Here is a 22,408-nt window from a genome sequence, read left to right as displayed (position 1 = left end):
CTCGGATCCCCGCCTTCCGGACCCCGGCGTCCAGGATCCCCGTCGCCTGGATTTAACTTCTTGCAGACCTCTGCCACCTGGGCACCCTCCTGAAGCCAAGGACCCCACGTGCCTGAGATACTCCTGTGTTCCCAACGCCCAGGGCTCAGAAACCCAAGCGTTCAACTCCCAGCGTGGGGGCGTCCGAGTCCACCAGAACAGAGGAGCCCCCGCGCTCCCCCTCACACTCAGCCACTGCAGCTTCCGAGAGCCAAGGAACCGCGACGCCTCGAACTCGCGACGCCGAGGCACACTCCAAGGTTTCAGCCAACTGATCTCTCAGTGCAAAGAACGTCAGCCTCGGGGGAAGACGCCCCAAGAGCTTCCAGCCCCAGGCGCTGAGGAGCCCCGGAGCCTCCCATCATGGTGGCGGATGCTCCTAAGGCGGACCCCAAGGGGTTTTCGGAGCCCGCGGCGAACGGCGGCCCGGTGCTGGATCCCAGAGAGGACCAGGATGCGGTAGCAGGCTGCAGCTGCCGTTCCTGGGACCAGGTGCGCCGCTGCCTTCGAGCCAACCTGCTGGTGCTGCTGACGGTGCTGGCCGTGGTGGCTGGCGTGGCGCTGGGGCTGGGGGTCTCGGCCGGCGGCCCGCAGGCGCTGAACCCCGGACGCTTGACGGCCTTCGCCTTCCCGGGCGAGCTGCTGCTGCGCCTGCTAAAAATGATCATCTTGCCGCTCGTGGTGTGTAGCCTGATCGGCGGCGCCGCCAGCCTGGACCCGAGCGCGCTCGGCCGCCTGGGTGCCTGGGCGCTGCTCTTTTTCCTGGTCACCACGCTGCTGGCCTCGGCGCTGGGCGTGGGCTTGGCTTTGGTGCTGCAACCCGGCGCCGCCATGAACGCTTCGGCCCTGGCCCTTGTCGCGGTGGAGCAGCCCTTCAGAAAGGAGGTGCTAGATTCGTTCCTGGATCTCATGAGGTCAGACCCTGGCGGCGAACCGTGGGAAGGGCTCCGGTAGTAGGGATGGAGGGGTTGGCCACGTGGACCGGAGGGGTGTGGGCCCACTAGAGCGAGACATCCCCTCTTAGAGCCTTAGGTAAATGGGACAGGGTGATGGAGGGAGCTCCGGTACCTTGAAAGGGTGAGGATAAACTCCGGGGGGCGGGGGGGGGCTTCTAAGTTTGGGAACCTGGGTACATAAGGGACTCCATATGACAGCTACAGGCATCTCCATGTAACAGTTATAGATCTTACAGGGGGAGGAGGAAAAGCAGAACTTGGGGATCTTGTGGTACACAGGGTCTGGAGGCTCTGAGGACACCCCTAACTGGACAGGAGCATGAGAAACTATGCAGGGATCTCCAGCATCAGCTGGATATCTGGAATCTTTGGGCAGCCGAGGGCCCTAAGATGGGGCTTCTGGATCAATATTTGGGACCAAGGGTGTCCACACCAAGTGCCACCTGGACACAGCCAGGCCTTTTTGTTGTTGTTATTTTGGCTTTTTTCTTCTTCTTCTCAGTCTCTGTTCCTTTTCCCAGGTTTGCAGAGGCCTGCCCACTTTCTTTTTTTAGCTTCCAAATCAGCCCTGTGACCCCCTGCTGCCCCCACCTTTCCATCCCACTTCCTTCTCTGTCTGAGCTACCCCACCTAGGGGAGCCAGTTAGAAAGAGAAGCAGATTCGCTTCCTTTCTTCTGCTACCCTCCCCTTTAAGGGGGGCAGACTGGGGTCTATGGAGCCCTGCCTTTGAGACCTCTGATTCAATGTCTCCAGGTTGGGGAGTTCCTGGGCGAAGAGGAAGTAATGAGTCACTGGGGATGCCTCCCCCCCTCCCCCGCACCCTCCCCTGTCCCCCTGCCATCAGTGCCACCGAGATGAGACACACGCCAGGCTGGGTATCCACAGTTGCCGTGGACAACACCTCCTGGCTGGGGGAGATTAGCCTGGTCTTGGCCCAGCCCCGGGCTGTAAGGGGCACACCCACTCCCAGGCTGTTTATGAGCTCAGGCTCCCCCCATTTGGAAGCACTGCGAGACTTAGCTGGAACATCTCACGGTCACATGGCCTTATAGACAGCTGACATGCAGCTGGACACTGGCACCCAGAAATCCTCAGAGACGTGGCCTTACACCAGCTGCCACACACATACGCACCGTTTAGCCCGTCCACCTGGATTCCTAAAGCCAGGCTCAGAGCGCAGCACACGCTCACCTGCGTGGCCATGCATGCAGAGCTGTACTGTGCCGGGTCTACCCGCTCCGCCGACACTGCTCCTAACCCGCACCCAGGCCCCCAGCTGGATTTGAACACTTGACGGCCTGTCTGTGGTCACACGGGAGCTGCTGTGCATACACATCCTCAGGAGGGGGAGGATACGGGGAGTTAGTGCTCCCGAGACAGCTGCCAGCTCCAGGGCCCAGTCCTGCCATTTCCTAGCTGGGCAAGTTTTCTCGCCCTTCTGTGCCTCGGTTTCCCCTTCTGCAAAAGAGTGTAATCGTGCTTATCCCAGGGCTGTGTGGGTGGAACGAGTTGGTCTTTGTAAAGTGCTAACTGCCTGGCCACAGATGGGTTAGCAGCGGCTCTTTCCACCTTCACACAAGAGTGGCCTTGTGAGCCCCATGCATATTCATGACGTGAGCAGCCACCCCTGGTTGCCCTCTGTGGGCCTCCCCCTGCTGCTTTCCAACCTGCTCAGGCAGCACCTACGGGCCTGCAGCACCCCGGGGTGGTACCAGCCCTTTTCTCAGTCTTCCAGGAAGTAGCTGATGCAAGACGTCCTGGGATTAAGTTGACTGTGGGGGCAGGCCTAAGGTACAGGGTGACCAGACCCGGCCTGCCTCTGGAGCCTGGCATTCTTTACTTCTAACCCATAATCCCTTGGGCTTGGAATGCCAGAGGAGTCCAGTTCAGATTCCCACACTCTGAAAAGGTGTGCAAGCCACATCCAGCTGCCTGACAGAACCTGGAAGAATGGGTGACGGTTCCTCTCACCTCGCCAAGAGGCCAGTCCAGACCCTCCTGCTCTCCCTTTCATGATGCCATCTAATGCTACTCCTCACCCCCGTGTTTATTTCTACAGAAATATCTTTCCCTCCAACCTGGTGTCTGCAGCCTTCAGCTCTGTAAGTCTTTACTGGTAACCTGAGGGGCAGGGTGGGGGTGGGCAGGAAGGGAGACAGTCATAGCCTTTGCCCCCTGATTTGGGACTGTCCCTGGGAACATGCAAGTAGCTACATGTGAAATCCTAGGACTCGAGTAGCTCCTGGAACCCACCAGTGCCTTTCCCCACAGAGAGTATGGACAAGAAATGATCCCAGCTACTCTGAAGTTGAGAAAAGGGGGTTGAAAGGCCAGCCTACACAACTCAGCCACACCCTGTCTCAGAAAAATAAAAAAGGGCTGGGGCCTGGTTTGTAATCCCACCATTTGGGAGACTGAGACAGGAGGATTGGGGTTCGAGGGCAGCCTCAGCTATGTAGTGAGGCCCTTTGCAACTCAGTGAGACCCTGTTTCAAAATTAAGAATAAAAAATAGGGCTGGGAGCTGGTCGTGGTGGCGCACACTTGTAATCCCAGCATTTGGGAGGCTGGAGAAAAAAATAGGGCTGGGGGTGTAGATCAGTAGAATACCCCTGGGTTCCATCCCCAAAACCACAAAAAAGGGGGGGGTGGATGAATTGTATTATGTAGCTCAGAGGCAGAATGCCCCTGGGTTCAATCCCCAGTAGTATGTGTGCATGCATGCATGCGTTTGCATGGGTGCGGGCGCGCACACACACACACACACACACACACACACACACACACACACACGTTATTAATAGTCTAATAGTCCTTCCTTAGCGGGGCTACTGGCAGATGAAATTGAGTCGCATGGGTGCTGAGGACAGGCTGTGAGCATCGGTGGCTCCAGGAGGAGGTGGGGAGCCTCCGTGCCAGGTGATGCTGACTCTTGGCCCCTCACCTGCAGTACTCCACCACCTCCTACAGTGAGAGTTGGATCAATGCCACCTCCCCTGGACAGGAATGGATCAGGATCAGGGTGAAGGTAAGTGCTGGGGGCCACGCCACGGGTTTTCCAGTTTTCTTCCTGCCCCAGTCTTTGTCTACCATCTGGGTCCTTTGTCTACCATCTTTGTCTAACTGTGCTCTGTAAAATTTGCTTTGAACTCTGCAAAATGCCGGGCACAATACCCTTGTGGTCCCAGGATTTGGGAGGGTGATAAGGAAGGATTGCAGATTTTTTTTTGGGGGGGGGGGTTCTGGAGATGGAACCCAGGGGCATTCGACCTCCAAGCTACACCTCTGCCCAATTTTCTTTCTTTCTTTCTTTCTTTCTTTCTTTCTTTCTTTCTTTCTTTCTTGGATCTGGGAATGGAACCCAGGGGCATTCGACCTCCGGAAAACACCCCCTGCCCTATTTTGTATTCTTTTTCTTTGGGGGGGGGTTCCTGGAAGCCCTTCTACCTCCGGGCTACACTCCCAGACCTATTTTTACATTTTATATTTGGAAACAGGGTCTCCTAAGCCAGCGCGCGCGGCTGGCTTCGAACCTGCGCGATCCTCCTGTCTCTGCCTCCCAAACGCGGGGATTACAAGCGTGTGCCACCACACCCGGCGCTATTTTGTATTCTTTATTTTGAAACAGGGTCTCACTAACTTGTGGGCGGCCTCACTAAGTAGCTGAGGCTGTCTGCGAACCGTGATCCTCCGGTCTCAGCCTCCTGAATGCTGAGATTACAAGCGTGCGGCACCACGCCCCGCTTATTCTTTATTTTGAAACATGGTCTCGCTAAGTTAAGGAGGGCCTCACTAAGTAGCTGAGGCTGTCCGCGAACCACGATCCTCCAGTGGAGCTCAGTCTTCTGAATGCTGGGGTTACGAGCGTGCGCCACCATGCCCGGCTAGGATTACAGATTTGAGACCAGTGTGGAGTATATTACCATGACAGTTTCAAAATAAAATAAGCTGGGTGTAGTGGCACATACCTGTAATCCCAGTACTTGGGAGATTGAGACAGGAGAATCACGGGGTTGAGGCCAACCTCAGCTACTTAGTGAGTTTCTTCGCAATTTAGTAGGACCTTGTTTTCTTTTTTTTTTTTTTTTTTTTTCTTTTTGGTGGTACTGGGGTTCCTGGAAGCCCTTCTACCTCTGGGCTACACTCCCAGACCTATTTTAACATTTTTATTTTGAAACAGGGTCTCCTAAGCCAGCGTGCGTGGCTGGTTTAGAACCTGCTCAATCCTCCTGTCTCTGCCTCCCAAGTGTGGGGATTACAAGCATGCGCCACCACGCCCGGCTTAGTAGGACCTTGTTTTAAAATAAAATACAGGCCAGGCATGGTGGCGCACGCTTGTAATCCCAGTACTTGGGAGGCTGAGATAGAAGGATCGTGCAGTTCGAAGCCAGCCTCGGCTATTAGTGAGACCCTCCACGACTTAGTGAGACCCTGTTTCAAGATAAAAAATAAAAAATAGAGCTGGGGGGGTATAGCTTGGAGGTGGAATTCCCCTGAGTTCAATCTCCAGTACCACAAAACATAAAAATAAAACAAAAAAGTAAAATACAGCCAGGCATGGTGGTGCACGCTTGTAATCCCCACGCTTGGGAGGCTGAGACAGGAGGATCATACAGGTTCAAAGCCAGCCTCAGCTACTGAGTGAGGCTCTCAGCAACTTAGTGAGACCCTGTTTCCAAATAAAATAGAAAATAGGTCTGGGAGTATAGCCCGGAGGTAGAAAGCCTTTGGGTTCCACCCCCAGGACCACCACCAAAAAAAAAAGTAAAATCAAAGAGGGCTGGGGGTATAGCCCAGAGGTTGAATGCCCCTAGGTTTGATCTCCAGTACCAAAAAAAAAAAAAAAAAAAAGATAAGGCTGGGGTTATAGCTTAGAGGTAGAATGCCCCTGGAATTCATAACCAAAATAACAAAGAAAACAAAAATTGGCCCCACTTTGCCACTCCCCAGCCCCTGCCATGTCCCCCTGTGCCCTTAGGACGAAGCCCAAGCTCCTCGTCACAGCCCTTGGGCCGCTTCCTCGTCCCCAGCCTCATCTTGTGACGCCCTCTGTCCAGCTTATTTTTCTCTAGCCGCAGTGCATTTCTTTCTATTCCTTTTCCCATGGGTCTGGGAATCAAACCTCAGGGCGCTCTATCTCGGAGCTCTCCCACCAGCCCTTTCAGTTTTTTCCATCTTGAGCCAAAATCCCGCTAAATTACTGCAGGTCTCGCTACGTTGCTGGCCTGCAACCGTGATCCTCCCGTGCTGGGATTACAGGCGTGTGCCACCTCTCCCCGGCTCTTTGCATTATTCGAACGGCCAGCGTGTGCTCACGTCTAGGCTTTGCACTTGTTTCCTCTCTCTAGAATCTTCTACCGCCCTTCTTTACTCCATTCGCGTCTCCTGTCCTCCGGCTTCAGCTCAGATGCCTCTTCCTACAAGAAGCTCTTCCTGACACCGCCCCCCACCTCCGAGCTGGCACCCCTTCTCAGCTCCCCCTGCCGGCCCTGCTGACTCGGGGTGACTCCTGGCGACAGATCTGCTTCCCCAGGACCTGGACTGGGAGGCCTGGGAGGAGGGTCCTGAGGGCTGTCTTGTCTCGCTGGGCAGTTGGCTGAGTGCCTTCGCTCCCCCTCGTCTTGCAGGTGCCTCAGGGGAAGGAGGTGGAGGGCATGAACATCCTCGGCCTGGTGGTGTTTGCCATCGTGTTTGGCGTGGCCCTGCGGAAGCTGGGCCCCAAGGGGGAGCTGCTCATCCATTTCTTCAACGCCTTCAATGACGCCACCATGGTGCTCGTGTCTTGGATCATGTGGTAGGTGGTGGGAGAGGAGCCGATGCTATATTCCACAAGTTGCTAAGACTCTGATGCCGGAACACTGTTGGTCTTGTGGGAAGCTGACAAAAGGCACCTAGGCTCTAGCCACCGCTGGGTTAATGCATCTCAGAATTGTAGTGGAATCATATAGTCACCTCTCTTTTTTGAGGGTAAGGGGCTTAAACGCAGGGGTGTTCTACTTCTGAGCCACACCCTCAGCCCTATTTTATTCTTTTCTTTTGCAGTACTAGGGATGAAACCCAGGGGCATTCTACCTCTGAGCTACGCCTCCAGCCCTTTTTATTTTGTAATGGAGTCTCATGAAGTTGCTGAGGGCCTCCCGAGTAGCAGAGGGTGGCTGCGAACCTATAATCCTGCTCCAGCTTCCTAGGTGCTGAGATAAGGGGCATGCGCCACTGTGTTCCACACGTTAGTCCCCTTTGAATGAAGGAGCTAAAGTAGTGCCTACTTCATAGGGTTAGATGAAGACGGAATGCGTCACTGAAGTACAGATGAACTGCCTTTGAAAGTGATTTAGGAAGCGGGCCACAGTCCTTTTAACTACAGTATTTCGGAGGCTCAGATAGTAGGTTTACAGGTTCTAGACCAGCCTTGGCAATTTAACATGACCTTCTTTCAAAATAAGAAATAAAATAGAGCTGGGGTAGCCGGGCATGGTGGTACACACTTGTAATCGCAGTACTTGGGAGGCTGAGACAGGAGGATCCAGGTTCGCACCCAGCCTCAGCTTCAATATAAAGAATAAAAAATCAGACTGGGAGTATAGCTCAGAGGTAGAATTCCCCTAGGCTCCATCCCCAGCATCCACCCCCCTCAAAAGGGCTGCGGTGCAGCTCAGAGATAGAATGCTCCTGGGTTCAATCCCTAATACCTCAAAAAAAGTGGTTTACGGGCCAGTCGTGCTGATGCAGGCCTGTAATCCCAGTATTTGGGAGACTGAGACTGAAGGATTGCAGGTTTGAGGCCAGTCTTTGCAACTTAGGGAGGCCCTCAGCAAATCAGCAATAGCTTGTTTCAACATAAAGAGGTCTGGAGCTGGGCATGGTGGCACACACTTGTAATCCCAGCATTTGAGAGGTTGAGACAGGAGGATCATGGTTCACAGACAGCCTCAGCTACTTAGTGAGACCCTTTGCAACTCAGTGAGACCCTGTTTCAAAAAGTAAAGAATAAGAAATAGGGCTGGGGGTATAGCTCAGAGATAGAGTGCCCCTGGGTTCCATCCCCAGTACCGCAAAAAAAAAAAAAAAAAAAGTAAGCTGGGCGTGGTGGCACACGCTTGTAATTCCCACGCTTGGGAGGCTGAGACAGGAGGATTGCACAGATTTGAAGCCAGCCTCAGCTACTTAGTGAGGCTTTCAACAACTTAGTGAGACCCTGTTTCCAAATAAAATATAAAACTAGGTCTGGGCCGGGAGTGGTGGCACACACTTGTAATCCCCGCTCTTGGGAGGCTGAGACAGGAGGAGCACATGGGTTCAAAGCCAGCCTCAGCTACTTAGTGAGGCTCTCAGCAACTTAGTGAGACTCTGTTCCCAAATAAAATAGAAAAAGGTCTGGGAGTATAGCCCGGAGGTAGAAAGCCCCTGGATTCCACCCCCAGTACCCCCCCCCCACACACACACCAAAAAAAAAAATAGGTCTGGGAGTATTGCCCGTAGATAGAAAGCCCTGGATTCCGCCCCCAGTACCACCAAAACAAAAACAATAAAAATAAACTCATTAATTAAAAAATATGCTTTTTTTGTGGTATTAGGAATAGAACCTAGGAGCATTCTACCTCTGAGCTACACCCCACTTCTATTTTTTATTTTCTTTCCTTTCTTTTCTTTCTTTCTCTCTTCTTTCTTTCTTTCTTTCTTTCTTTCTTTCTTTCTTTCTTTCTTTCTTTCTTTCTTTCTTTCTCTTCTGGGGATAGAACCCAGGGGCATTCGACCTCCAAGCTACCTTCCCAAATTTTTAATTCTTTATTTTGAAACAGGGTCTCACTAAGTTGCGGAAGGCTTCACTAAGTAGCTGAGGCTGTCTGCGAACCGCAGTCCTCTATCTCAGCTTCCCAAATGCTGGGATTACAAGCATGCACCACCATGCCTGGTTTATTATTTATTTTGAAAAAGAGTTTAAAAATTGAATTTTTTTTTTTTTTTTTTTTTTTTTTTTTTTTTTTTTTTTTTTTTTGGTGGTACTGGGGTTCCTGGAAACCCTTCTACCTCCGGGTTACACTCCCAGACCTATTTTTATATATTTTTTATTTGGAAACAGGGTCTCTTAAGCCAGCAGGCTGGCTTCGAACCAGCGCGATCCTCCTGTCTCTGTCTCCCAAGCATGGGGATTACAAGCGTGTGCCACCACGCCTGGCCTAAAAATTGAAATTTTTGAAAAAGGGTTTCTAAGTTGCAGAGGGCCTCACAAAGTACTGAGGTTGGCCACAAATGTGTGATCCTCTTTTTCTCAACCTCTCAAGAACTGGATTACAAGCGTGCTCCACCATGCCAGGCTTAAACAATGTGCTTTTTGACAGCCTCAGCAAATAGTGAGACTCTCATCAACCTAGTGAGACCCTGCTTCAAATGTGAAAATAAAAGCCGGGAGTGGTGGCGCATGCTTGTAATCCCTGCGTTTGGGAGGCTGAGACAGGAGGATTACGATAAATGGACAGTCTCAGCCACTTAGTGAGGCCGTTGTAACTCAGTGAGACCCTGTTTTATTTATTTTTTTATTATTTATTTATTTTTGGTGGTACTGAGGGTGGAACCCAGGGGCTTTCTACCTCCGGGCTATACTCTCAGACCTATTTTCTATTTTATTTGGAAACAGGGTCTCACTAAGTTGCTGAGAGCCTCACTCAGCTGAGGCTGGCTTCAAACCTATGTGATCCTCCTGTCTCAGCCTCCCAAGTGCGGTGATTACAAGCGTGCGCCACCACACCCGGCTGAGACCCTGTTTTAAAATAAAGAAAAGAGCCGGGCGTGGTGGCGCACGCTTGTAATCCCTGAGCTTGGGAGGCGGAGACAGGAGGATCGCGCAGGTTCGAAGCCAGCCGCGCTGGTTTAAGAGACCCTGTTTCCAAACAAAAATATAAAAAATAGGTATCTTGGGAGTGTAGCCCAGAGGTAGAAGGACTTCCAGGAACCCCAGTACCACAATAAAAAAAAATAAAGAAAAGAAATAGGTCTGGGGGTATAGCTCATGGGTAGAATGCCCAGGTTCCATCCCCAGTACTGCAAAAAATAAATAAATAAAATAGAGCTAGGCATGGTGGCGCATGCTTGTAATCCCAGCATTCAGGAGGCTGAGGCTGGAAGATCGCAGTTTGCAGACAGCCTCAGCTATTTAGTGGGGCCCTCCGCAACTTAGTAGGACCCTGTTACAAAATAAAGAATAAAAATAGAGCAGGGGTTATAGCTTGAAGGTCGAATGCCCCTGGGTTCCATCTCTAGGCCCTCAAAAATAAATAAATAAACAAACAAATAAATAAAATAGGGCTTCAGGTATAGTTTGGAGGTAGAATTCCCTGGGTTCAATCCCCAGTACCACAAACAGACACATACACAGAAAGGTGCACACCTATAATCTCAGTACTTAGGAAGCTAATATAGGAGGATAAAAGTTTAAAGGCCAGCCTCAATAACTTAGTAAGACCCTGTCTTAAAGTGAAAAATAGCTGGGCGTGGTGGCACACGCTTGTAATCTCAACATTTGGGAAGCTAAGACAGGAGGATAGCAGTTTGAGGCCAGCCTCAGCTACTTAGTGAGGCCCTTTCCAACTGAGTGAGACCGTTTCAAAATAAAGAGTAGAAAAATAGGGCTGGGGGTATATCTCAGAGGTAGAATGACCCTGGGTTCTATCCCCAGTACTGCAAGGAAAAAAAAAAAGGCCAGGCATGGTGGCGCAGGCTTGCAATCCTAGCATTCTGGAGGTGGACACTGGAGGATCACAATTTGTGGACAGCCTCAGCTACTTAGTGAGGCCCTTTGCAACTCAGTGAGACCCTGTTTCAAGATAAAGAATTAAAAAATAGGGCTGGGAGTGTAGCTCAGAGGTAGAATGCCCATGGGCTCCATCCCTGATACCGCAAAAAAAAAAAAAAAAAAAGTCTTGACTAATAGAAACCCTGTGCTGCAGGGTCAGCCTGGGCCCCCACCCTGGTTCTGCCGCTGTGTCTGTGTGCTCTACTATTGGTTACTTAGTCCCTGTATGCTTTGCTTTCTCACCTGGAAGATACAGTAAATCGTACCATTCTCAAAGGGCACAAGTGAATTAAAACATATAAAGTTCTTGGAGCAATGCCAGGCCTGTACCATGTCATAGTAAATGATAATAGTAAATATTTATTTAGCACTGTCTTGTTTAATTTCTGGGCACGGCCCACTGGCCGGAACTTGGGCATCTGGCCACACCTAGCTGCACAGGTGGCTAGGAAGTGGTGCCCTCCTAATGAGGAGGAACAGGGAGAGAACTCAGGCACGGAGGTGATCGTAGGGGGCCTGAGGAGGATGTACAGGCAGCCCTGGACTCTTCCCTCCAGGAGAGGGTGATGACAGTCCCACCAAAAGCACAGCTTCTTCCAGCTGGCATCTTTCTTTCTCTCTTCCTTCCTTCCTTCCTCTTTCTTTCTTTCTTTCTTTCTTTCTTTCTTTCTTTCTTTCTTTCTTTCTTCTTTCTTTTAGTACTAGGGATGGAACCCAGGGAGGGACATTCTACCTCCAAGCTACACGCCCAGCCCTATTTTTTATTCTTCATTTTGAAACAGGGTCTCACTGATTTACAGAGGGCCTCACTAAGTTGCTGAGGCTGTCCGCGAATCTGGATCCTCCTGTCTCAGCCTCCCAAATGCTGGGATTACAAGCGTGCGCCACAATGCCCGGCTTGGCATTTTAATTTCATCTCGCAGTTTTTGTGAGGCTGGCAGCATTCCGGGCTCTGTTTTATAGAGCTGTTTGGTGTTTCATTCTATAATCAAACTCCTTGTGGGCTGTGGCAAAGATTCAGTGATGATCAAGGGCCCCGTGCGTTGTAAATGCCCCATACCTGGGAGTTACTAAGATCTGAGCCACGACTTCTTATTTTTCATGATATGCTGAGAGCCCGTGGGTTCAAGGTCATGCCAGCTGCTCTAACAAGCAAGCCCAGAAAACAATTGAGTCACACGTGGTGGGTGTTTCTTTCTCACTCATGACTTAAGTCCAGATCTGAGGACGCTCCTCCAAGCTGCGTTGGAGCACATGCTGGAGCACCCAGGCTTTTATCTCCCCACTTCACTCCTCCCAAAGAGAACAGTCTTAGGAGACAGCGGAGGGTTCCATGGCCAGGCCTGTGAGTCGGGCCCCACCTTCAGCCCACAGCACTATAGGCATCTTGACCTTAGGGAACACTGGGAAATGGGGCCAGGCGGGGTACTAAGCACAGCACCTGGCCATTGTGGACAGCTGGTCTGCAACGGTAATCTGTCTTTCTTCTGATTAGGTATGCCCCTGTGGGCATCTTGTTCCTGGTGGCCAGCAAGATTGTGGAAATGGAGGATCCGGTGGCGCTCTTTGCCAGCCTTGGCAAATATATCCTGTGCTGCCTGCTGGGCCACGCCATCCACGGGGGCCTGGTGCTGCCCCTCATATACTTCTTCTTCACCCGCAAGAACCCCTACCGCTTCCTGTGGGGCATCATGATGCCACTGGTCACCGCCTTTGGGACCTCCTCCAGGTGTGCCTTGCTGCCAACCGGGGTGGGAATTTTGTGTAAAGGGGATGGAATGGGTGTCAGGCATCTGAACTCCTGAAATTTGTTTAGGGACATTAGATCACAAGGGGCTAATTCATCAGATTCTCAAGGTCCTGGATTCTACCACCATCTCTTAAAACTATTAGGAGCCAGCAACTTAAGACTTTGAGACCCTGTTTCAAAATAAAAAATAGTTTTGAAGATGTAACACAGAGTTTATTTTTTATTTATTTATTTAATTAATTTATTTATATTTATTTTTGGTGGTACTGGGGTTCCTGGAAGCCCTTCTACCTCCGGGCTACACTCCCAGACCTATTTTTACATTTTTATTTGGAAACAGGGTCTCCTAAGCCAGCGCGCGCGACTGGCTTCGAACCTGCGCGATCCTCCTGTCTCTGCCTCCCAAGCGCGGGGATTACAAGCGTGCGCCACCACGCCCGGCTAACACAGAGTTTAAATGCTCCCAAATTTAATTTCCAGTACCACAGAAAAGGAAAAAAAAAAAAAAATTAGGAAACCACTGCCTTAGAGATTTCTTCCTCTGAAAAAGCCAGACATGGTGGTGCACGCTTGTAATTTCAGCATTTGGGAGGCTGAGACAGGAGGATCATGGTTGGTGGACAGCCTCAGCTACTACTTTAGTGAGGCCCTTTGCAACTCAGTGAGACCCTGTTTCAAAATGAAGAATAAAAAATAGGGCTGGGGCCGTGCGTTGGGGTGCATACTTGTAATCCCAGCATTTGAGAGGCCGAGACCGGAGGATCGCGGTTCAAGGACAGCCTCAGCTACTTAGCAACTCAGTGAGACCCTGTTTCAAAATAAAGAATAAAAAAATAGAGCTGGGGGTGTAGCTTGGAGGTAGAATGCTTCTGGGTCCCATCCCTGGTACCGCCCAAAAAAATTTCTTCCTTTGAGCTGGGCATGGCGGCTTACACCCACAATCTCAGTACTTGGGAGGCTAAGACAGAGGATCCCAGGTTTATGGTCAGCCTCAGCAATATAGCAAGACCCTCAGTAACTTAGTGAAACCCTGTTTCCAAACAAATATAAAAAGGGCTGGGAGTATAGCTCAGAGGTAGAATGCCCCTGGAATCAATCCCCAGTACCATAAATAAATAAATAAATAAATAAATAAATAAATAAATAAATATTACCAAAAAGCAAAATAGGGCTAAGGGTGTAGAATATCCTGGGTTCAATGCCCATTACCATAAAAAAAAAAAAAAAAAAATTTTAAAGCCTTCCCAGACTTCACCTGGGGGCTCCTGCTCTACTCCAGATCCAACCTGGGAGAGCGCTCAGGTGCTGTAGGGTTTAGGTGTGAATGAGGTGGGTATTTTGAGAGCTAGTCTCCACTTCCCCAGGCTCATCAGTAGTATTAGTAGTACTCCTGCACGACGTGGGATCCCTAGTGCCCTCCTTCTGTGGGAGGAGAAGGGCGCTGAGCCCAGGTGGCTGCGGGAGGCAAAGCAGATAGGTGGGGCCTGAAAGTGGGCGGGGCTCTTGGCTGGGCGGGGCCTGGGTCTCAGCCTCCGGTGCTCCTTGTCTGCAGCTCCGCCACGCTGCTGCAGATGATGCAGTGTGTGGAGAAGAACGGCGTGTCCGAACGCATCAGCCGCTTCATCCTGCCCATCGGCGCCACGGTCAACATGGACGGCGCGGCCCTCTTCCAGTGCGTGGCTGCCGTGTTCATCGCCCAGCTCAACCGGCAATCCCTGGACTTAGTGAAGATCATCACCATCCTGTGAGCGCCGGCTGGACCCCGGGACTCACCCGGCCCCGCCCGTCGCGCTCCGGAGCGGCCGCCTCACCTGTCCTCTCTCCCCAGGGTCACAGCCACGGCGTCCAGCGTGGGGGCGGCGGGCATCCCCGCGGGCGGTGTCCTCACCCTCGCCATCATCCTTGAATCCGTCAACCTTCCCGTCAAAGACATCTCCTTGATCCTGGCTGTGGACTGGCTGGTGTGAGTGTGGTTTGGGGGTTGGATGGATGAGGGGGACCCTGAGAAAGGAGATGTGTCAGAATGTAATTGAAGGAGAGAGGCAGGAAGGAGTTTTTTTTGTTTTTTTTTTTGTTTTTTTTTGTTTGTTTGTTTTGCGGTACTGGGGATGGAACCCAGGGGGGATTCTACCTCTGAGCGACACCCTCGGCCCTAATTTTTTATTCTATATTTTTGAAACAGGGTCTCACTGAGTTGCAGGGGACCTCACCAAGTAGCTGAGCCTGTCGGAAAACCACCATCCTCCTATCTCAGTCTCCTGAATGCTGGGATTGCAAGCGTGCGCCACCACCAGCCTGGCCCTGGGAAGGAGTTCTAAAGGGCCTTCCCTTTAGACCTCAAGCTTGCCAGTCAGGAAGAAGGTTGGCATCTTTGGGGTTCTAAAAGGAACCCCGAGCCCGGTGTGGTGGCTGAGGCCTGTAACCCCAGTACTTGGGAGGTTGAGAAAGAAGGATGGCAGGTTGGAGGCCAGCCTCAGCAATTTATCCATGCCCTCAGCAAATTAGTGAGACCCTGATTCAAAACAGAAAATAAAAAAGGCATCCCACTACTTGGGAGACTGAGACAAGAGGATTGCAGGTTCAAAGCCAGCCTTGGCGTCTTAGCAAGATCTTGTTTAATAAGACATAAAGTCAGGCTGGGTGTATAACTTGGAGGCAGAATGCCTCTAGGTTCAATCTTCAGACACACACACACATACACGGAGCAAGGGGTGTAGCTTGGAGGCAGAAAGCCCCTGAGTTCAATTCCTAGTATCACACACAGAGAAAAACAAAAAAATATAGAGCCAAATGGCATGTTGGCACACACCTGATAGCTCGGAGATAGAATGTCCTGGGTTCAGTCTGTAGTAAAACACACACAAAAAAAAGAAAAGAGCCGGGCGTGGTGGTGTACGCTTGTAATCCCAGCATTCAGGAGACGGAGACAGGAGGATCATGGTTCGCAGACAGCCTCAGCTACTTAGTGAGGCCCTTCATAATTTAGTGAGACCCTGTTTCAAAATAAAGACTAAAAAATAGGCCAGGGGGTATAGCTCAGAGGTCGAATGCCCCTGGGTTCCATCCCCAGACCTGCAAAAAAAAAAAATAAAAATAAAAATAAATAAATAAATAAATAAATAAATAAAAATAAAAAATAAAGAAGGAAATACAGAAAAGAGAAGGGTTTCAGGAAGAGGGGCAGGGCTTGGGCCTTGGCCCCTTTCCTCCCATCCCTTCCTGCTCACTTCCCAGACACTTGTTCTCTTTTAGGGACCGATTCTGTACTGTCATCAACGTGGAAGGTGATGCTTTTGGGGCAGGACTCCTCCAAAATTACATGGATCATGCAAAGCTGCAGAGCCCGGAGCCTGAGCTGATCCAGGTGAAAAGTGAGGTGCCCCTGAACCCGCTGCCTTCCATAACTGAGGAAGGGAACCCTCTCCTCACACAGTATCGGGGTCCCACTGCCAACGCTGCCACCTGCGAGAAAGAGTCAGTCATGTGAACCGCAGGAGAGAGCTTCCCTGTGCTGCTGGGGGGCACATTGGACATGGGGTGGATAAATGGACAAACTGGGGCTCGGGAGAGCCAGGGACCCCTGCCTGGCTTCTGGAAGGAGAGCTGGGGGCCTTACTGCTGGGTATATTTGCATATATGTTGAGTGCCCTCCCCAAATTTCCTACTCCTCAATTCTTATCTTCCAACCAAAGCAATAATCCCCCCCCCTTACCACCACCACCCAGACTCACCTGGCCTTCCTGTCTCAAGGTGCAGGTCATGAGACAGAATTCTGGTCTACACCTCGGAGGGGAAGGATGTACCCATGTAAGAGTGGTTATTTTGGTGGCTGTAGCTATAAATGTCATTACTCCAGAGGACATTTTTTAGTAATAAAATTGAGTGTCAAATATATTTAATCAGGTGTCCTAAGAATTTGACTAAAAGCAGTAACCATGACAACAATAAAATGTATATTGAGATGGAGTCTGAGCCAGGCGTGGTGGTGAACACATAATTGCAGTTCTTGGAAGGCTGAGTCAGGAGAATCACAGGTTCAAAGTCAGCCTCAGGAACTTAAAACCAGGTGTGGTGGTGCATGCTAGTAATCCCAGCATTTGGGAGGCTGAGACAGGAGGATCGTGGTTCGTGGCCCGCTTCAGCTACTTAGTGAGGTTCTTTGCAACTTAGTAAGACTCTGTTCCCATATAAAATATAAAATAGGTCTGGGAATATAACCCGGAGGTATAAAAGCCCCTGGGTTCCACCCTCAGTACCACAAAAATAAATAAATAATAAAAAGAAGAAGAAGAAGAAGCAAGCCGGACATGGTGGTGCACGCTTGTAATCCCAGCATTTGGGAAGCTGAGACAGGAAGATCACAGTTCGTGGCCAGCCTCAGCTACTTAGGCCCTTTGCAACTCAGTGAGACCCTGTTTCTAAATAAAGAATAAAAAAGAGGGCTGGGAGTGGAGCTTTGAGGTAGAATGCCCCTGGGTTCCATCCCCGATACCCCCCCACCCCCCCAAAAAAAAGAAGAAGGAAAATAGTGTCTTGCTATGTTGCTAAGGCTAACCTCAAACCTGTGATTGTTCAGTCTCAGCCTCCCAAGTACTGGATGACAGACATTCACCAGCACGCCTGGCTCCTTTCTTGAGTATTCTAATGGGATCTTGCCCTGTGCATGTTGAACTGTGTTGCTATTGATATTATCTTCCCACAAGCCTATGATTGCACCAACCCAAGTCCAATTGTAGATGGTATCTTGAATATCTTTGACATCTTTTGGGTTGGTTATAGCCCATGTTCATTGCTCTGTAGAAGGGAAAGAGTTCATATCTGATTGTGCATGGTATACAAACATAGCCACTAATAAGTCTCAGTGTTGAGTAATTAAACAATTTTTGTTTTATTTTGGTACTGGGGATTGAATCCAGAGGCATTCTACCTCCTTCTCACCAGCCTGTCCCCTGGGGCTCCTCCTCCCCGTCGCCTTGTGGGCCCCATGTCTTCCCAGTTCCCCTTCACTGCTGGCTTGGTCACTCCAGCCACGTTGGGCCCTGTGTTCTTTTCTTCTTCTTCTTTTTTTTCTTTTTTCTTTTTTTGGCACTGGGGATTGAACTGTTATATACAAGTTTAGCAAGAAATGAGACTTGAGAGTCCAAGGGAATGTGCCAATTGAAGCCTTTATTAGCTGGCCAGCGGCGGTACCCTCTGTCTAGAAATCTGACTGGAGGGGCACGCCGTCTGTGGGGAGAGGGTTTTATAAAAGGAAGAAGAGAGAAAGAAACCAGAGGGGGGAAAAAAACCCACACGCAGGTGGCAGCCTTGAGTAGCAGCACTCTTCCCTGAGAAAGAGGCATGTACCACCCTTTCCTGCAGTTAATAAAGCTAATGCTCGTTGATTCTGTAAGCCCACCTTTGGCAAGGAGAGATTCAAAGGAGGTAGAGGGGGCATTGACTTGCTGTCCTAAGCTTGTTTTCAAAATCCTAGGCTAGCTGGGCGTCGTGGTGCACGCTTGTAATCCCCACACTTGGGAGGCTGAAACAGGAGGATCGCGCAGGTTCGAAGCCAGCCTCAGCTACTTAGTGAGGCTCTCAGCAACTTAGTGAGACCCTGTTTCCAAATAAAGTATAAAATAGGTCTAGGAGTATAGCCTGGAGGTAGAAAGGCCCCTGGGTCCCACTCCCAGTACCACAAATCCTGGGATAGAAAGACACTGTGTCCAAGGGCTCCTCCAGCCAATCCAGCGGCCCCAAGGGATTATACTGAATTGGCTTACCAATATGGGCAGAAAGGCTGCCCTACAGGACGATGGGTGGTGTGTGTGTGTATGTATGTATGTGTGTGTGTGTGTATATATATATATATATATATATATATATATATATATATGGTGTGTGTGTGTGTGTGTGTGTGTGTGTGTGTGTGTGATACTGGGGTTCCTGGAAACCCTTCTACCTCCAGGCTACACTCCCAGACCTATTTTTTATATTTTTATTTGGAAAAATATTTTATATTTTATATTTTTATTTGGAAATTTATATTTATTTTATATTTATTTATTTTTATTTTTATTTGGAAACTCTTAAGCCAGCGAGGCTGGCTTGGAATCTGTGCGATCCTCCTGTCTCTGCCTCCCAAGCACAGGGATTACAAGTGTGCGCCACCACGCCCAGCTTGAGGGCAGCTTTTTGGTGTAAACTTGGTCTCCTGGCTGGTATGAGTGCAGGATGGGTAACTTGTGACTGCCAACCGAAGGGCAGGCTACGTCAGTGGTCTTTTTAATCTCTGCCTGGACTGATTGCAATGCTGGAAGTCAGTTCCCTGCTACCCCCAGAAATTCATGGATTTGCCACTTGGTGGTAGGCTGGGGAATCTGCAAAATAGCTTGAACACGATCAACTGAGAGACTTCGGTTTTATTTTTACAGCCTATACCTCAGGTAGATGACTTGGGAATGGCAAATCTGAGCCTTTTTGCAGATACTCTGCAAAATCGGGAATAAATCGGTCAGGTAATGTGGGCAAAATGTGTAGAGGCCCCACTGGTTTTAGGGCCACCTCCTTTGCCGTCTGATCAGCCAAATTGTTGCTTTGAGCCTCATGGGAGTTTGAAGACCTCGAAAATGGATAATGGCCACTTTTTTGGGGAGCCAGATGGCCTTCAGGAGGGCTAGGAATTCAGGGACATTTTTTATTTCTCGTCCTCCCGAAGTTAGGAGGCCTCTTTCTTTGTATATGGCCCCATGCACACGGGCAGTGGCAAAAGCATAGCGACTGTCCATGTAAATATTAATAGTCTTTTCTTTCCCATAACGGAGGGTTTGTATCAGGGCAATCAGTTTGGCCAAAGTCCCGTGTCCTAAGGCTTGGGCCCATATTACCTTGTCAGCCAATACCACAGCTGCACCAGTGTACTGAACACTGTCCAGGATGAAACTGCTACCATCTGTGAAGAGTTCCTCGTCCAGCTGTTCCCAGGGTGAATCCTTTAAGTCAGGTCTTGTTCCCTGGAATCTCAAGGCAGTCATGTTCAGATGTAGACGGGTCACTATCCAGCAGTATGTAGCTGTATTTAAAGCTGATGTAGAGAGAAACTTGACCCTCTGGGCATCAAGGAGGAAAGTTTGATAATGGGTCAACCGAGCATTAGAAATTCATTGGTCTGGGCCGGGCGTGGTGGCGCACGCTGGTAATCCCCGCGCTTGGGAGGTGGAGACAGGAGGATCGCGCAGGTTCGAAGCCAGCCGCGCTGGTGTAAGAGACCCTGTTTCAAAAATATAAAATAGGTCTGGGAGTGTAGCCCGGAGGTAGAAGGGCTTCCAGGAACCCCAGTACCACCAAAAAAAAAAAAAAAAAAAGCCAGCCTCAGCTACTGAGTGAGGCTCTTAGTGAGACCCTGTTTCCAAGTAAAGTATAAAATAGGTCTGGGAGTATAGCCCGGAGGTAGAAAAGCCCCTGGGTTCCACCCCCAGTACCAAAAAAAAAAATAAATTCAGAAATTCTTCAGTCTGGGAGAGACTTGATAACAGTCTCAACTGCATGTGGTGCCACTCTTTGAAGTTCTTGTCCCATCGCTAGCTTGGAGGCCTCCTTAGTTAGCAGAGCTATGGCAGCTACTGCCTGTAGGCAGTGTGGCCGCCCTGAGGCAACATAGTCCAGACGTTTGGAAAGGTAGGCCACTGGCTTTTTCCAAGGTCCCAGGCTTTGGGTAAGACCTCCCTTAGCAATACCCCTTCTTTCATCAACATACAACTAAAATGGTTTGTCTAGGTCAGGGAGAGTCAATGCAGGTGCCTAGATTAGGGCCTGTTTTAGAACCTTAAAGGCTTTTTCTTCTGCTTCTGCCCAACATACCTCCTTCCCTGTTCCCCATGTAGCTTCATACAATGGCTTAGCTATTTCTGCAAGTCCTGCTATCCACAGACAGCAGTTCCCTGCTACCCCCAGAAATTCATGGATTTGCCACTTGGTGGTAGGCTGGGGAATCTGCAAAATAGCTTGAACACGATCAACTGAGAGACTTCGGTTTTATTTTTACAGCCTATACCTCAGGTAGATGACTTGGGAATGGCAAATCTGAGCCTTTTTGCAGATACTCTGTAACCTAATTCCTGTAATGTCTAATAAATCCAGGGTTGCATCATAGCAGTCAGACATAGTTTGGGTTGCCAGAAGTAATTATCCACATATTGTAGCAAGACAGTCTTGGGGTGAGCATATCTAAACATTTGCAAATCTGTGTGTGTGTGTGTGTGTGTGTGTGTGTGTGTGTGTGTGTGTGTTACTGGGGGTGGAACACAGGGGCTTTTCTACCTCCGGGCTATACTCCCAGAACTATTTCATACTTTATTTTTTTATTTTTTTATTTTTTTTTGTGTGTGGTACTGGGGTACCTGGAAGCCCTTCTACCTCCAGGCTACACTCCCAGACCTATTTTATACTTTTTTAAAATATTTGGAAACAGGGTCTCTTAAGCCAGCACGGCTGGCTTCAAACCTGCGTGATCATCCTGTCTCCGCTTCCCAAGCACGGGGATTATAATCATGTGCCATCACGCCCAGTTTATTTTATACTTTATTTGGAAACAGGGTCTCACTAAGTTGCTGAGAGCCTCACTAAGTAGCTGAGGCTGGCTTTGAACCTGTGCAATCTTCCTGTCTCAGCCTCCCAAGCGCTGGGACTACAAGCATGTGCCACCGCACTCGGCCTTAAATATTTGCAAATCTTGACTGAGGGTTTCATTGAACAGAATCAGCGAGTTTTTGAACCCCTGGGGGCAACCTGGTCCAAGTTAGTTGCCCTGAGAATCCTCCCTCTGGATTTGTCCATTCAAAAGCAAACGGGGGCTGACTCACCTTGGCCAACGGTAGGCTGTAAAAGACATCCTTTAAATCCGGAACACTGGCCGGGCGTGGTGGCGCACGCTTGTAATCCCCGTGCTTGGGAGGCAGAGACAGGAGGATCGTGCAGGTTCGAAGCCAGCCACGCGTGCTGGTTTAGGAGACCCTGTTTCCAAATTAAAAAAAAAAAAAAATGTAAAAATAGGTCTGGGAGTGTAGCCCGGAGGTAGAAGGGCTTCCAGGAACCCCAGTACCACCAAAAAAAAAAAAAAAAAAAATCTGGAACACTGAAGCTGGGCGTGGTGGCGCGTGCTTGTAATCCCAGCATTTGGGAGGCTGAGAACGGAGGATCGCGGTTCATGGACAGCCTCAGCTACCTAGTGAGGCCTTTTGCAACTCAGTGAGACCCTGTTTCAAAATAAAGAATAAAAAATAGGGCTGGGGGTGTAGCTCAGAGGTAGAATGCCTCGGGTTCCATCCCCAGTACCATATAATGAATAAAAGGAGCCCTGACCTCCTCAGTCCTCTTCAGTCTCCACTAATTATAGGACCGGGCTATGGGCCTTTTTACTCTTAGGGCATTCATTTTTCCAATGGCCCGCCTCCTTACAGCAGGCACACTGGTTTTTATTTAGCAAAGGATGCTCCTGGTGTCATTTCTTGTCTCTTACAGCTGCTTTTCTTGGACCAGGGGACCCACCAGAGGGGGGAGTTAATAAAATCCTTGCCAGCTGTTTAGCCTTTCTATCCTCCAGAGAATCTCTGTTACTGAAGACTCACTGGGCAATTTCCAGCAATTCAGACAGCACCTTTCCCTCAATACCCTCCAGTTTCTGTAGTTTCTTTCTAATATCTGGGGCCAATTGGGAGACGAAAGCCAGATTAATGGTCCATCTATTTTCAGGGCCTCAGGGTGTATGGGCGTATAAAGCCATAGGCCTCCAGGAAGCACTTAAGGAAGGCACCGGGTACCTCTAAGGGCCCCTGAATTATCTCGCTTATCTTAGACAAATTAGTGGGTTTTCGAGCGGCTGCTTGGACCCCACGT

General features: G+C 49.9%; 1 protein-coding gene across 1 annotated transcript; it reads left to right on the top strand.

The window, feature by feature from the left end:
• Positions 1 to 402: 402 nt before the first annotated feature.
• SLC1A5 (solute carrier family 1 member 5) lies at positions 403 to 16,022 on the top strand (the record flags this gene model as incomplete). Its single annotated transcript, XM_080704591.1, is given in 8 exon segments — positions 403 to 953; positions 3,056 to 3,112; positions 6,588 to 6,606; positions 6,608 to 6,789; positions 12,281 to 12,514; positions 14,088 to 14,279; positions 14,364 to 14,498; positions 15,788 to 16,022. Coding segments are annotated over 8 exon segments (1,605 nt in total).
• Between the last annotated feature and the right edge of the window lie 6,386 nt (positions 16,023 to 22,408).

This window comes from Muscardinus avellanarius (genome assembly GCF_963383645.1).
Source record: "Muscardinus avellanarius genome assembly, chromosome: 10".
In the NCBI taxonomy this organism is placed as follows: Eukaryota; Metazoa; Chordata; class Mammalia; order Rodentia; family Gliridae; genus Muscardinus; species Muscardinus avellanarius.
This window is presented reverse-complemented; position numbering and strand designations above follow the sequence as displayed.